Source organism: Xenopus laevis, chromosome 9_10L (assembly GCF_017654675.1).
Source record: "Xenopus laevis strain J_2021 chromosome 9_10L, Xenopus_laevis_v10.1, whole genome shotgun sequence".
NCBI lineage: Eukaryota > Metazoa > Chordata > Amphibia > Anura > Pipidae > Xenopus > Xenopus laevis.
Genome location: NC_054387.1, coordinates 20,281,855 through 20,299,271, shown reverse-complemented (window position 1 = coordinate 20,299,271; position 17,417 = coordinate 20,281,855). Strand labels below are relative to the sequence as shown.

The 17,417-nt window shown below is 38.6% G+C and overlaps 1 protein-coding gene across 1 annotated transcript in view; it reads right to left on the bottom strand.

The window, feature by feature from the left end:
• The window catches only part of map2k6.L (mitogen-activated protein kinase kinase 6 L homeolog), a 48,154-nt gene extending 30,981 nt beyond the window's left edge, over positions 1–17,173 (bottom strand). The window contains 2 exon segments of the mRNA NM_001086478.1: positions 5,902–5,971; positions 16,815–17,173. Coding sequence (NP_001079947.1) covers positions 5,902–5,971; positions 16,815–16,830 — 86 coding nt within the window. The 5' untranslated portion in view covers positions 16,831–17,173.
• Between the last annotated feature and the right edge of the window lie 244 nt (positions 17,174–17,417).

The following is a 17,417-nucleotide window of genomic DNA, read 5'->3' as shown; positions in this document are numbered from 1 at the left end:
AGTGTGACTCCTAACAGTATTTCCATTTTAGAATAGCCAACTGGCAGCTATATATGTAGTTTATCCATAAGTAAAATGCCAGAACTAGGACATACAGGCCAACTTTCACAACATCCAGCTAATTACAACAATACTGTATAATTTGACATATACATATGACATATACACCACTTACAGTACTCCTAAAGGGCCAATCAATTTAACGCTCAATCTCAAAAAACCTATATTACGGTGCCCAAACAGTAACAAAAAATACTCTTGATCATCAGCAGCTTAATGGAATACCACCCCTCAATCAGGATTTTTTTAAAGCTTGGTCAGATATGACATGGACAAGCTAGCAATTCTTCTGTACATGGTTATATGATACGTATAAATATATAAATATGACAGAGACTGAGGGGCTTAAAAATTTCTCGTCTATCCAGGCCTGTCACAGAATTATGGGCAACTAGTCTGGCATTTCAGAATACAGGCTAATCATGGCCTGTACTTCTGATTTCTAGGTTGTATAATGGTACAGGGAAGTTCAGGGCTGCAAAGTATATTATAATGTTCCCATTCTTAGTATGACAAAATGTATGTAAAAGTGGTTATGGTCTGTTCATAACCTTGGGCCTTTATTTTAAATAGATATGTATTGAGAAAAACGGGAAATTCATCTGGTGCATTGTAAATAATCATATCAGCAACATCTCTGGAGATAGGAATGCCAGAATGGAAGAGGAAAAAGAAAAGAACGTGTTCCACAAAACAGAAATTCAAACAACCTTCTATAGCATACTGGGCGGACTGCCCTTTAATTGCATAACTATGCAATTGTCTGTTTTAAAAACATACTCCTCTCATACCCTTATAACCACAATAATGGAAGAGTATTTTAGGTGTGTTTTGACACTGGCAACAAAACTCACTATGTGCCATTACCCTAAAGGGGAAATCCCTCCAAAACCTGTTACAACTTTTCAATATACAGTCATTCCAAAATGTTAGTGGATTTAGGGGTATGGCACACAGGGCGCAAGAAATCCTGCTCCCTATTTGCAAAAAAAAACAAAAACCTTTTTTCGGCGCAGGTAGAACACATTAGTCAACCAAACGTTCTTTCTTCTGTATTTCCAAGGGGCTGTTCACCTTTGAGTTCATTTTTAGTATGATGTAGAGATCTTTATTCCGAAAAAAATTTGCAATTGGTTTCCATTTTTTATTACTTGTGTTTTTTGAGTTGTTTAGCTTTTTATTCAGCAGCTCTCTGGTTTGTAATTTGAGCAATCTGGTTGCTAGGGTCCAAATTACCCTAGCAACCATGAATTGATTTTAAGAAGTGACTGGAATTTGAATAGGAGAGGCCTGAATAGAATGATGAGTAATAAAAAGTAGCAATAACAATAGCCGTACAGAGAATTTGTTTTTTAGATGGGGTCAGTGACCCCTGTTTGAAAGCCGGAAAGAATCAGAAGAAGACAAATAATTCAAAAACTATAAAAAAAAGAAGACCAATAGGAAAGTTGCTTAGAACTGGCCATTCTATAACACACTAAAAGTTAACTTAAACGTTGCACCACCATCTTCTTGCTTTTCCCAATGACCCCTTGTGGCTGCCCTGGGCTAAATCAGAAAAGTCAAACTACTGCTTTACTGTACATGTTCATAGCCCAGGGCGACAGCTGGGAAAGGCAATAAGATGGCCGCAGGGTCTAAGCCTTGAGGTTTTAATCACTGTGTTTAGCTCTTTCCTTCATTTTTTAGAGTGCCTACTTATGGGCCTCATCGCCCTGTTGGAAATCTCCTCTCCCATGGCTAGGGTTGCCACCTGGCCGGTATTTTACCAGCCTAGCCGGTAAAAATGATGGCTGATCCCAATGTTATAGGGAAAAAAGATAAATATATAGGAAGGCTGGTATTTTTTTCCAGAAAAGGTGGCAACCCTACCCATGGCCAGTGAAGTTTACAGCAATACCTGCTCCTTCACATTCATTGGAAGCACTGCAGGTAAAACACATAACATGTGCCAATCACAAGTAACCATCCAAAAATACCGCCTTCAGCATTTTCAGGCACTTACCAGGCATTTCCACATGTTATCTGTTTTACATGAAACGATTCCAACAAAAGCAAAGGGGCAAGTATTTTCAGGAGCTTCGTCACCCGTGAGAGGAGAGATTTTCCAATGGCCAATAAAGCACCCTGTGTCTCAGGGCCCTTAATTAATGTATATTAGAAAGTGCTTAAAATTACATTTTCTTTTATATTAAAAACACAGCTTTTGGGTGGAGATCCCTGCAAGATCCTTAGCAATTTACATTGCAGAGCACCCTGGATGCACTTCCTTTTTGAAAAAAAACCCCTCTGAATTACTGATTCACACAGAAGCTAATTTACCTGGGCGAGGTCCTTTCTGTTTGAACTTCTCACTCTTTGAGTCACCTGAGTGTGAGGGCATTGATGACAAAACACCACTACTATATAAAAAAAAAATCTACCTAGACTGCCTGCCATCTCCTTATCTAATCAACTAAATAGGGCAGCACTGCCATTCGTATGGATTTTTAAAGTTCTAAGGCATATGTAATAAAAAAAATAAATTAAAGATTTAAGGATAACAATCTCTGAATTCTGAAGATAAGTTTTCCGTAGTCAGCACTTGCCTGTAGTACCTTTCTTTAGTGGCTGTACAATATGACATGCAAGTTCAATATTGTATGCATACATAAATAGGTACACAATTTTTTCTCTAAATATAAATTTTTATGTATATATTATGACCTGCAAAGAAAAGTTTCACTGTAAAAAAAATATACATTGTGTGGTGGAAACTGAGCCAGAGAGGTGAATTAAGGTGGTCATAGACATAACAATTAAGATCTTTCCTGGAAAGATCGTTAGTTTCAACACACACGTGTAGAGCTGATACAGCACTAACAATGAGCGATGTTCAAAGGCGCCTGATCAAGATTTTACTGGCCAGCCCGATCGGTGATCGGTCCAATATCCAAGTACAAAAATATCCATTGTACAAAAATGTGTTTCCTGTGATATTATTGGTTACTTGGAGTAAAAAGATTACAAAAAACACACGACTTTATCAGGGAGGCACAGAATCAAATCTGAAGGGTAAATCTGCAAACTCCACAGGAGCCTCAATCCCATCAATGGCAAAGCCAAGTGGAATGTATTTGTTTGCACACCCACAATTATTCTATTGGAGTGCTTCTACTATAATTATGCAAACTCTGTGCAATCTGCATAGTAGTGACTAATTGTGAAGCCATTATTGCCAAAACAGAAAGCAAAGAAGTCACACAGTCAGTTGGGCTATTGGCTATCAGTGAGGCATATGTAAGGCCATGGCAACATGGAAGTGTTGGCTTTGTGCCCTACAGTCTACCCAGTAATCAGCGTGGCCTCTAAAAAGCCAGATCTGTACAATATGGCCATCTACAGGCACTGCTAAGGAAGAAAATAGTATATAGTTTATTAGATTGCTCATAATGGGAGGTATCCAGTGCCCTGGGGTCATGATGGACCTTGAAGGAACAAATTATCAGTGATACATGGGACTGTGATACTGCATTGTACACGGGGCACATTTATTATGCTGTGTAAAACAAAATTCGCTTAAAATTGGTGTAAAACGCTTTGTAAAATTACACACATTCCAGATTTGACAGCCGTTATTTTACATTGATTCCAACACACGTCACGCTAAAAAAAACACTAACAATTTTGTGCCATTTTTTAATATGACAAAGCCTGGCAATGTGTGGTATATTATTCCAGTGTTTTTACACAGCTTAATAAATATGCCCCTTGGTGAGATCCTGTTTTCTCCTGTGCAAACACAAGCTCAAATGTTTTAAGGTGGCCATACACGATAAGAGCCGCTCATTTGGCAAGGTTGTCAAACGATGGGATCTTTAACCCGATATGCCCACCAAACGCAGGGCAATATCAGGTAATCCAATCGTTCGGCCCTAGGGCCAAACTATAGGATTACAACGAAGGACGAGACTAGAACCACATCAACTATCTGATGCAGTCCTCAATCTACAAAAAAAAAAAAAAATCAAACCTGCCCGATGGAGATCTGACCCATTTTTGGCCTGATATCAATCGGGGAGACCCGTCAGAACACCCCTTACATGGCCAGTTAAAGGACCGATATTGGCCTCTGTATGCCCACAGTTTGTTAACAAGGTTAGTTTTTTTTTTACCTGTGAGCCACCTTGAGATGTAAAAAGAGTTGGGGAGCAACACAAGCATAAAATGTTCCTGGGTGGCTGTGATTGGCCATTTTGAGCCCCTATGTGGATTGGCACTACACCAGGTTTTTATGCAACCAAAACTTGCACCCAAACAAGAAATTCAAAAGTACCGTAAGCACCTGCTTTGAGGCCACTGGGAGCAACATCCAAGAGCTTGATGAACAACAGGTCTGGACTGCAATCTGTGGGTTCTGGCAAATGCTAGATGGGTTGATGTAAGATGCCATAGAAAATCACTATTAAGTGGGCTGGTGAGGCCAGTTCGGGCCTCTGTGTACAGAATATGCCAGGGCATATTCTGCACCCCAGTCCGGTCCGGATGAGCAACATGTTGCTCACGAACCACTGGTTGGGGATCACTGGTCTAATCATTCAGGTTTAAAGGAGGCATCCCATTTGTGCTACACCACCAATGCTTAAATAATATTCTTATAACCCATGGAGCTACAGTGCGTCAATAAACCAAAGGATCTGTTCATACAAATTAAAATGTAAGGAGAGAATGTATTAATACATTCAAAAATGAGTGCCCATGTCAGCTCTCAGCCTGCTTAGTAAAATGACAACCAGCACATTAAGGAGGTCACTTAATGAATCAAGACTAGATAAAACCTAAACGAGACCCTGCATTCTAGATAGCGGGTGAACAGACAATATGATGAATGGAATGGAGACATCTATAGAGAAAGAATATGTTAAATTTAACAGCATATATCAGGAAACCACAAAGCAGGAAAAGAGATTACTACAGCGAAATGATTCATGTCCTTCATTCATGTTGTGTTCCTGTGACTATGGACCATTATAGAGCCCTCCAGTCACAATTAGTGCTATTGTCTGCTCAAAATTTACAATTCAATACCTAAGGACAATGCCTCAGAAGGCATCTAAATACTATTGTCCCTTCTTTGTAAAGATTAAAAGGATGGTTCACCTTTATTTTATTGTCAGTGAAAAACACTTTGTAAGTAGCCTACATTTTTCCCCTTTCTATTCTGTCATTTTATTTGTAGTTACTGTATATGGTAAGAGATGAGGTTCTGCATCAAACGTGGCATAAGCTTAAGGACTAAGTCACCAAGACACCTTTTTTTTTTAGTATTTAATCAATGTTGAAAAATCTCCCAAAAGAGCATCAGTGGCCAGCTGTCGGTTAAGCCATGAGACCTTTCATTTGTGTGGTACAAGCATCCAGTCTGACATAAAAAGAGATAAAGTTATGGGAGCTGTTATCCAGAATACTTTGGATAAGGTTTTTTGGATAAGGGATCTTTCTGTAATTTGGATCTTTTACCTAAAGTCTACTAGAAAATCATGTAAGCATGAAATATCCCAGATAGGCTGGATTAATTACATCTGAGGAGGACCGTTTTATATAAATTAAGCTTTTTCAGGAAAAATATATGTTTCTAGTAGTATGTGCCGCTGGATAATCCCATATTGAAACACTACCAGTTTAGGTACAAAAGTCCATCCCTTTGGTAAAATTCTATAATAGGTCACATTATTTCTATATCAATTTTCTGTTGGTTAAGCAGTCATTCAGATGGGTTAAATGTTTAATTTACCACGTGAACCATTTTTCTGAGATTACAAAAAATTTAGTTTTATATAAAATTTTATATAAAATCCTTACGTCGGAGAGCTGGCATGCGGCTGGTCAAATGCTTCCTTTGGAATTTTCAGCCCTGGATTTTTCTTCCTGCCTGAAATCAAAACAAAATATGTGAAGATGAAGAATGCAATCTCACTGAATTTATAATAATTTGCTTGTGCTCAAAGTATAGCCGTGCTTGTCTCTGGTGTAATTGATGCATATGTCCAACTCCAAAATACTTTACACAGTAGCGATCCTAGAGGGGGGAGGGCCTTGGTGCGTGACGCGCAGCCGGGCCCCGCCCCCCCTCCGTACGGCCGCATTTGTATGTGGCCCACGGACTGCTGGGGGGCCTGAGGGGGTGCGGGCCATGGCCCGCTCGCACCACCTGCTCCCCCGGTAGTTCCGCCACTGACTTTACAGACTCACGGTGCTTTAGAGCAGCTTCTGTGGTACCGAGGGCCAAAATTTTTCCGGCCTACATAGTGGAGGGTCGATAATGGAAGCCAGTGTTGGCCACTCCCTGATTTTAAACCACACCTACTTTAAGTCACACCCATGTTACCACAAGACCATGTCCACATTAATTGTGGTAACACACCAAAAAACCAAATGGTTGGTGCTCACTGCAGGGATATCACTTATCACTCATATGTAAAAAAAGTTGTCATATGAAGACATACCTTTAAATCCATATGCCTCCTCTTCCCCTTGATAACACAGAGCAACACCCCCCAGCACATGATTAAACACCTTAGGGGCCCCTAAAAATAATTTATTAACAAATGCTAACAATACCCCAGAACCCCCAGTAGGGCACATGAGGGCAGAGCAGGGCACACGCAGGAAGAGCAGGGCACACGAGGGCAGAGCAGGGCACACGCAGGAAGAGCAGGGCACACGAGGGCAGAGCAGGGCACACGCAGGCAGAGCAGGTCACACGCAGGCAGAGCAGGTCACACACACAGGGAGCATATGGAGGGCAGAACAGAGCACGAGACAGGGAAACCTATCAGGACCACTCTAATATGTACTACATACAGTGACACAGTGCTGGTGCCCCATTAGCATTTTGTATAAAGCGTGAACAGGTGAACAATGTGGGCAGTTTCAGTCTGGGTCTCAGGTGTGAACAGTACAGGGCTTTAGGGGTGTGAACAACAGAGGTGTCAAAACTGTGAACAATACAGGGGGATCACAGGTGTGAACAATACAGGGGATTAGTCTGAATTTAAAGTTTAAACAATGCAGGGGCCAGTTAATCTCTGTAGTGATACCATTTAAAGTCTGTGCATGGTAAGCAAACACAGAAGGTAGGTGGGTGGCCACACAAGGGGGGGTCGTAGGCCGGGCCGCCAGTTGGACAGCCCTGCTATAGAGAATAATTTAACACCCCTGTAATGCATAAAAAAGTCATTCCATGTCACTGTTTGGATACTTTTTTTACAGGCCATAATACCCATACCATTTTAAAAGCCAGCCCAAAATTTTCAAATATGCATTAGGTTCATTGGTCAAAATATAACATAATTATGATGTTATACAAAGAAGAATAAGGATCCTAGGGCAGACCAGGGTCATAAAAATGAATTGAAAAACTGCCAGATATACAGCAATGGAAACATATGCCAATGGTTAAGGAAGGGAGGGGGTAGATATCACTCCAATTTGCAGTGCAGCAATAAAGGGTGACTGTCACATGACTGAGGGTATATGGGAAACGAACAACATGTTTAGCCCCATGTCATATTTCAAAATGAAGTATAAAAAGAAAATCTGCTTGCTCTTTTGAAACATGGATTTCAGTGCAGAAGTCTGCTGGAGTAGCACTATTAACCAATACATTTTTGGAAAAAAAGAAAAATAACACGTTTTCTAATGTCAAAATCCCTTTAATAACCACTATTACCACTTGGAAAACCAACAAGGTCTGACATGAGCATAACACAAGTTTCCTGTTACTAAGAGACAATAGCAAAAGAGAGTGTGTCAAATCTGTCTGTAAGCCACAAAGATCTAAAGAGAACCAATGGAAGCTCCATACTCATTTATACATTTCTCAACAGAGAAGATTTACTACCTTAATTGCAAATATAGAGGAGAATATTACATTGATTCACAGCATTTGATATTCAATCCCTAAATGGATGTCTAAGCAATTACTAGACCTTATTTCCCTCTAAATTGATTTACTCTGCTGTTTTTAATACTGTACAGTCATATTAACATTGCTTGAAGGAAAAGGCTATCTTTATATAAAATGAATCAAATTTGCATTTCTCTCCTGCCAGAACACAAGTCTTCATTGTAACCCATGCAAAAGTGCCTTTTTTAAAAGAAAATACAGGTATGGGAACTGTAATCCAGAAGGCTCGGGACCTGGGTTTTTCCAGATAAGGGATCTTTCAGTGATTTGGATCGCCAAAATTTAAGTCTACTTAAAATCAGTTAATAAATAAACCCCGAAAAGGAAGAATAGGCACGCACTCCTGCGACACAACAGGTTGGATAAAATTTCAATCTTTATTCCATAGGTTAAAATCAAATGTCCTAATGCGTTTCATATCTAGAGATACCATAAGTAATCATAGGTCTATAGTGTGCCTATGATTACGTATCTCTAGATACGAAACGAGTTAGGACATTTGATTTTAACCTATGGGATAAAGATCTAAATTTTATCCAACCTGGTGTGTCGCAGGAGTGTGTGCCTAGTCTTCCTTTTCCTTGCATCTCACCCGAAGCTACGGGTTTGGGGCTCTGCACCCGGGCCACCTGTTCTCATTGGTGAGTGCGAACAAAGCTAATATTGTTTGAATTTAATTGCAGAGAATGCTACACCCTTAAGAGACAGACCTGGGGCCACGCACCGGGTGAGCTTTGATTTTCATTAGGAATATTGGAACATTTACTTTTTTTGGATAGAGCCGCAGGGATTTTTTTTGTTTGTGTGAATAAATAAACCCAATAGCATTTTGTTTTGCCTCTAATAAGGATTATTCATATCTTAGCTAGGATAAAGTAATAGATATTGGTTTATTATAACAGAAAACGGAAATCATTTTTAAAAATGTTATTTATTGGATTAAAATGGAGTCTATAGGAGATGACCATCCCATAATTCGTAGCTTTCTGGATAACGGTTTCCAGATAATAGATCCCATACCAGTACCCCCATAAGGGAATGACACACTGATGTTCTGATTGCTGCAATCTGTAGCAGTGGTTAAAACTTTGGTAGAAAGTTCCCTATTCACTTGAATAAGGGGAGCATAGGGGTGCCATCCATGGGGTGTTCATGAGTGATATAAATCTGTATAGGGCAATCGGCAACACTTATTGCTTCTTTAATTTGAAGCAATGAGAAGTGTTCTGTAAAGTGCAGGGCACTGGGTGTTTTGAGTGGCAGGATAAATTGCTAGACCCACCCCTCAATAAAAAAAATAAAACCAATAAAATTGTTTTGCCAATTAGTGACATTATGTGAAAAAGCAATCAACAAGGAATAAATGTTTACCATAACTTTCTGGTATAGAACATTTTATTTCTAAATCATATTATATGATATAAATTATTATAATTGCTTATTAATGTATTGCTTCATTTGAAAGCATTGCCAGGGACAGCTTGTGGCTAAGACTCTGCTCTTTATTATATAAGAAGTGTGCAGAAAAGGTAGTACAATGTCCCATACCTTCCATAAATGACATGCTTAATCATCATGGTTATAACAGTGCAATGGGTTATGAGCAACCATCAATTATGACAGGTTACAGAATGAGAGCAGATATTGAAAACCAGTTTTTTACCTATTAGATCACTGAAATGCATCCGTGCAGTTGGACAGTAAAAAATAAAAAAAAAAACACTGCCGGGGACAAAAGAGTCAAAACCTCTCTCTACGAAATTAGGATAGGAACACTTGGTGGCAGATTTATCAAGGGTAGAAGTGAATTTTCGAAGTAAATAAATTCGAAGTAATTTTTTGGATACTTCGAACATCGGATAGGATACTACGACTTTGATTCGAAGTAAAATAGTTAGAATATTCTACCATTCGATAATCAAAGTACTGTCTCTTTAAAAAAACTTCGATTTCAATACTTAGCCAAATTAAACCTGCTATGTTAGCCTATGGGGACCTTCGAGAGCATTTTTCTACATTTTTTGAAGTCGAAGTAAAATAGTTCGATCGATGGATGAAATCGAAGGATTTCATCGTTCGATCGATTTTACTTCGACCGCAAAACGGTCAAATTCGGTGAAAAAAACTTCAACTTCGATATTCGAAGTCGAAGTAAAGCCATTCGATGGTCGAATTTCGAAGTATTTATCACTTCCAAATTCGACCCTTTATAAATCTGCCCCTTGGTAATTATGATGAATGCAATTTACTCAAAACAACTAAATGTAGGTTCGTGAACTGTAAAGTAATGTCAGTCCATATAGCACAGGAAATCACAATAAATCCTCTCTAATTAATTTACTTGAGGGTGAATGGCACAACTTCAAATGAATTTTCAGCTTTGGATTGCTCTCAGTTTGTGATCTTGTTATGCAAGAAAATTGGCGTGTACACCTTGTAACTAAAGTCGAGATCACTAACTTGTACTCACTACCCAAAGAACAAGGGGCTGATAATAAAATCTAGAAAATAAGTAAAATAAATATAAGTATATCAAGTAAATAAAGTACAGAAACAACTTCAATACAATATACACGTATTACATACCCAGCAAAAAAAATGTATATATACATATATATATAATCCTTTGAGTGGCATCATTCTACACATTGTATCCACTATTTGCATGAGCACCCAGGTCTCGACTATTTTTTAGTTATAAACAATGCTTAGTGATGTCATCGGTTATAATTGGAGCTTAGTGATGTCATTCTGTCACATGACCAACTGATACTTGTATATTATAATAAAGTACTCCTTGTTGCTAAATATGAGGATATTAGAAGTCACCTCGGAGTTCCATATAAGCTGATGCTACAAGGATGATTATTCAATTCTGATGCTAGTTGCACTGGTGTCTGTGCTGCCATGTAGTAATTATCTGTATTAATTACTAATCAGCCTTATATTGTGATATTTATATTCTATGTGTACTGTATATTGTGACTCGGCCCCTAACTGACAGCAGCACAGATCATGTGCAGCGAATTAGCAGAAAGTAAGATGGGGATCTTATAGGGGCATCTTTGGAGACACAGATCTTCCCCAAAACATAATGTACAACATTTATAGTCAACTTCTTTAGTTAAACTTTAGTCCTCTAGTAAAACCATCCAATCCAACAAGGATTAATTATTTAAGATCACATAGAACAGGAGTGCCCATACTTTACTAATGTAAAAGGGGGTTATTTACTAAAGTTCGGGTCAGGCTTTTTGGTGCAAAACTTGAATTTTTCATGTTTCGTTTTTAAACTTGAATTTTACGGGATTTATTAAAAGTCTGATGCTGCAAAAAGTCCGAATTCGAAAATCTGCTTTCTTAGACCTGCTGAGGTTGTATATAAGTCAATGGGAGAGGTCCCTATCCTATTTGGAAATTTATGTGGCATGCGCTCGAATTAGCACGAAAATCCGACTATTTCGAGCTTTCTGGGCAAAGCCCAGAAAAACCAGATGATTCTGGAAAAACCTCAGAAAAAATCTTAGGTTTCGGGTTTTCGCTCTATTTTATCTAGTTTCCCTCAATCCGATTAAATTGTTCTTTTTTAACAATAAATAAGGGCAAATCGAAGATTATAGTTTGATCAGACTTTTTTTTTTATTTTTAATTTTTTTTAAAAAAAAATCTGAAAAATTCATGATGTTGTCCCATTATGATCTACATACATAAAGGCATTGCTAGAATTCTGTTCCATGGAAAATATTGCTTAAATATTGATTAATGCGAAAATGTTTATTGTTTATTTAACAAACCACTATTTCTTATGTACCTTAACTTAATAAATATATGAATGAAAAGCATGAAATAGGGGGGTGATTTAGACAAGCTGTTTGTTGACAGTGTCTAGAGAGCTACTGCCCATAAGCTAAAGGTCTAGCGGTAGATCCCAATCTACCTTTTGGGCACCCCGGAAGTAGAAGGCACTATTTTATTATTACAGAAATAGGAGAGCTACTGCCCATAAGCTAAAGGTCTAGCGGTAGATCCCAATCTACCTTTTGGGCACCCCGGAAGTAGAAGGCACTATTTTATTATTACAGAAATAGGTACGGTAATATCATATTGGCCACACATCATTCCTCTCAATCTGAAGAAAGTAGGAGGTAGGTCAAAAGACAAATCCCTGAAATATCCCTGTGGATATCACAATAGGATTATTCCGACTGGTTGCACCTAAACTAATTATGATCGGATCAGCACTTAGTGTGAAATGTACCATAGGGCAGCTCATACATTCTGAGGGTCTTAGAACATCTTATATTTCATAGGACTACCAGCTGTTCTTACAGTAAAGCAGCAATTTAAATGTAAGAAGTGAAGCACCAAGATCCAGGCCACAACAGGCTATTTACTGCGGCAATTAAATTCCAGCAGAAGCCTGGGTGCTTCCTACTTCTCTCCTGCTATAAGTCCTGGTGCAACTCAACCCTTGTGCAACATATAGGCAAGTAAGAAACTAAAAAATACCCTCAGATAAAATAAATATATTTTAAAGCAAACTTATAATGAGAAAACCATAAGTCCTTAAATTCTGAGAACAGTCAATGCGTACAACAGCATACCTTCCTGTCACGGGGCAATCAATCACCAAAAGTATGTTTTCATTAGAATGTATCCACTTCTTAAATGTATGTGACCCAGTATAACCAGGGCAACCTTCCACCACAACTCCCTTTGGCATGAAGATTTTTTAGGCATTCACAAATGGTGCCACATGTGCAGCAGAGCTGCAGAGACAGAGAAGACCATGAAATGTTTTGATGGGTACAGATAATCTTTGATCACCAGGAGAAGTAGCAACAAACAATGTTCTGGGAGTACGAATGTTTATCATGCCAGTACCAAGGATATATATCCTGAAGCACAAACAAACTTTAGACTCTGAGATCATGTTATTTATAGAACAGTAGATAATCCAACAAAAACATTTCCCAGCCATATTTTTGCAGTTTGGAGACCTCAGGCCCACTTGCAACGTCTTTGGCATGCTTTGGTGGGTATTTCAAGTGAAAGCTATTGCAAAAGCCATTGTCATTTTCTATTCTGGTGTATGGAAAGCATACAAATAGTTTTGTGCATTCCCTCTCAACAAGTTATAAAGCCCTAAAAATCTGAAGTACTATACTGTACTACAAGTATGGGACCTGTTATCCAGAATGCTTGGGACCTGGGGTTTTCCGGATAATGAATCTTTCCGTAATATGGGTCTTCATGCCTTAAGTCTACTAAAAATTCATTTAAACATTAAATAATCCCAATAGGCTGGTTTTGCTTCCAATAAGTATTAATTATATCTTAGTTGGGATCAAGTACAAGGTACTGTTTTATTATTACAGAGAAAAAGGAAATCATTTTTAAAAATTTGGATTATTTGGATGAAATGGAGTCTATGGGAGACAGCCGTTCCATAATTCGGAGCTTCTGGATAAGGAATCCTATACCTGTATAAGGCTGATGTACTATAAGGCTGAAGTACAAGACCAAAGATACAGCAGTCCTATCACATGTGGATCTAACACCTGAATACTGCCCTATCTACCTCTGAGCTGCTAGCTGTCCAGTGAATATGAATATATTATATATATATATATATATATATATATATATATATATATATATATATATATATATATATATATATATACACACACACACACACACACACACACATATACTTATATTTGAATCTTCATAAGTTGAAGTCCAAATCATGTAAACACTAAATAAACCCAATAGACTGGTTTTGCATCCAGTAAGGATTAATTATATCTTAGTTTGGATCAAGCACAAAGTACTGTTTTATTATTACAGAGAAAAAGGAAATACTTTTTAAAAATGTGGATTATTTGGGTAAAATGGAGTCTATGGGTGACAGCCTTTCGGTACTTTGGAACTTTCTGGATAACGGGTTTCCGGAAAACATATCCTATACCCGCATCTTTGTTTGGATGAAGTACAAGGTACTTTTTTATTATTACAGAGAAAAAGGAAACATCTTTTAAATTTGGATAAAATTGAGTCTATGTAAGATGGCCTTCCAGAGCTTTCTGGATAATGGATACCTTACCTGTACAAGGGCTGATTTACAAACATAGGTGCTAAATTGCTCAGATATTTGCTTTTATTTTCCATCTTATAGCAGACTAACTGCTGATGGGTGGACACTGATACTAGTGAAATGTTCATTGGCCCTTTGGGGGGGGGGGTATTTGCATTTACTGCAGTTCTAGCAATTTTTTAATTTCAAACCGTTAAGGTCAGCTAAATCACTTAAACAAACCGAATGGTACTGTTTTGCATCCAATTAGAATATATTATATGTTACTTGGCATCAAATAAAAGGTACTGTTTCATTACTACAGAGAAAAAGGAAATAATTAAAAAAAATGTTAAATTATTTGATTATAATGGAGTCTACAGGAGATGGCCTTTTTGCAATTTGGAGCATTATGGATAATGGGTTTCCAGATAACCTATAACTGTACATGATTGGCTGCAGAGTAGGGTTTCACCTTTGTAAAAAAAAATTACTAATTCGGGAAGGAAAGTACTGTATAGTGTATTTTCTATAAGTGTATTAAAGGGGTTGTTCATCTTTGAGTTAACGCAGAGACTGATATTCTGAGACATTTTGCAATTGTTTTTTATTTTTTATGGTTTTTGAGTTATTTAGCTTTTTATTCAGCAGCTATACAGTTTCAGCAATCTGGTTGCTAGGGTCCAAATTGCTCTAGCAACCATGCTTTGAATTGAATAAAAGACGTATATGAAAATGAGAGGTACTGAATAGGATGATCAGTAATTAAAATGTCAATAACAATACATTTGTAACCTTACAGAGCATTTGCTTTTAGATTGGGGTCAGTGAAACCCATTTTAAAGCTAGAAAGAGTCAGAAGAAGAAGGAAAATAATTAAAATAAAAACTGTAAAAAATAAATAATAAAGACCAAATGAAAAGTTGCTTAGAATTGGCCATGCTATAACTATACTATATACTAAAAGTTAAATTAAAGGCTAGCCACCCCTTTAAATGGGAATAGAAAGAAGTATACAATGTAACAGAGGCACTGCTGCAAAAGCGTAAAGACACCATTGTAAAGACACCAATGTACACAAAGGGGTGTTTGGTTGCTATGGGATACTGCCCCTGCACAGTTTTGCCTTCTGTTAAATTCAGAACTTGCACAAGAAGGAAAATGTAACAGCAACAACCGGTATCTTTTCCACGGAGGATGTGCAAATGGAACAGGGGGTGTCAGGTTTAAAGAATCCCTAAGATGAGCACTTGAAATCAGATCCAAGATTCCAGTTTCCTCTGCCTCGGCCATTGATGTAGTATAGAAGAAGCTATTGTTTGTATGGGAAGAAAAGTGTGTATATATATATATATATATATATATATATATATATATATATATATATATATATATATATATATATATATATATATATATATATATATATATATATATATCAGTAAACAAGCCAAGACAAGACTAAACCCGTGCAAAGTATATTATAGTGTTCTGTAACAGGTACGCTGCATGGAAAAACAACAGAGGTACTGGGACAATGCGTTGCCAGCAACAGTGAGGTTAAAGGGCACATTTAACAACACAGGCAGATTTTCTAAACTAATTTTATATCTTCTACTACAGGACAGCCAAGAAAGTGGATTTATTTTTTACAGTGCAATGTCAATAATCTGTGCAAGGCCTTAGATGTTTAACCTGTCATGAAACAAGTCCCAGCATGCCTCGATGGCCTGTGCCTGCTGGGGATGCTGGGAGATGTAGTGCTACAACAGCTAGGGCCGCAGATCAATCCTTCCTTTCAGAGAGGCTGATAAATACAAGAAAGCAGTGTGTATACTCAGTATAGCTCTGCAGTGCAGCGGCGTCAGCTAGGCTAAAGAGTGCAGTAGTCCTACTGTTTAAGATCTGTGCCAATCAATAATGAGCCTGACTGTGCAAAAGGCAAAGAAAGGGAACCCAGTAATCCCAGCTGAAGAATGCACAGCTGAAATGCAAGCCCTGCCTTACACAAACTATTTCTGCAGAAGCCCCAGCACTTACAATCCTGCTATTAAAATCATTCTGTCTGCAGAGTGCACATGCACTGAAATCATTCATGCTAATGAAAACCCTGCAAGAATTCACTTGCAATGTGCATGCTCCAAGCTGCAGCAATGCAACTCGGTCCAGAGCAAGTTTGCAAACAAAAATCTAAGTAAACATTAGGGAAAAGTTGTACATAAAATCTGTTTTTTTTATGTCAAGTAGGCAGAAGTGTTTATCTAAATCACTGCAACCCTGCCCTGAGAAAAGATGAAGCCCCCGGCATTAATATCATGAACATGCAAGCACCAATGCACTAATCGCAATGCATGGTAACTCTTCTGAGCATGAAGTTTGCCCAATGCACCCTGCAGAAATTTTACACTAAAAATATAAAAAAGGGTAGGTTCATTAACAAGAGTCTCTAACCTTTAAAACCATGAAATATTAAGAAAGATGCATGGAAAATCAGTAAGAAAAAAAGGGATTTTGCACAGATAGGCCGGAGAAGTGTTCCTGGTTTAATCAGACATATTGCATGGCAGGAACTCTGCAGCAAAGGGCAAACAGGAAATGCAAGTGAACTGGGGAAGGCTCAAACTTCTCAGTGCATGTGCCTGGGATAAAATGCATGCATGCACTCTCCCCTGCATGCAGTGGTTTTTGCATTTCACAGACGGATTTTCAGAGTGCAGCGTATCTTACCTCTCGGTTGAGCCATTCTTTCTCACTCCCCTGTGCTGGGCTGGGGGAGGGGTGCACAAAAGACTTTGCCTCTCCCCTCTCTCTCTAGTTGTACAACAAAGATGCAAACTGCCAGTCTAGTTCATGCAGGATCGGGCTGCTGCAGGACTCCTCGCTCGGCTGGATCTGCGGAATTGCACAAGTGCAAGTAGCAAATGCAAACTGGACAAAACGCCCTCCCCCTTCTCAATCTCGCTGTTCTTTTTTTTTCTCTCACTCTCTCTGATATCCCCACTTGCAGCCGAGCTCTGCACCTACATGATGGGCCAGGGCTGCCAGCAGAAAAGCTCCAAACTTGGAACGGCAGGAGCTCAGCACGCATGCGCACTTCTGACGGCCGTCCCGAAGAATGATGGGAAGTGTAGTTCCAGATAGGAGTGGGAGGTAGGGGGAGGAGTCACTACCTGATTAGTCACTTCGTGTGTGTAGCTTTTTAGCAGCTCGCCCTTACAGTGTTCCCAGCGGGCTGAGAAATGAGAGGCTGAGGGCAGTGTGTTATGTGTGTGTGTAAAACCAGCCAGATAAAACCGGTCTGGGGGGTTTGCTTGTAAACAATGGGCTGGC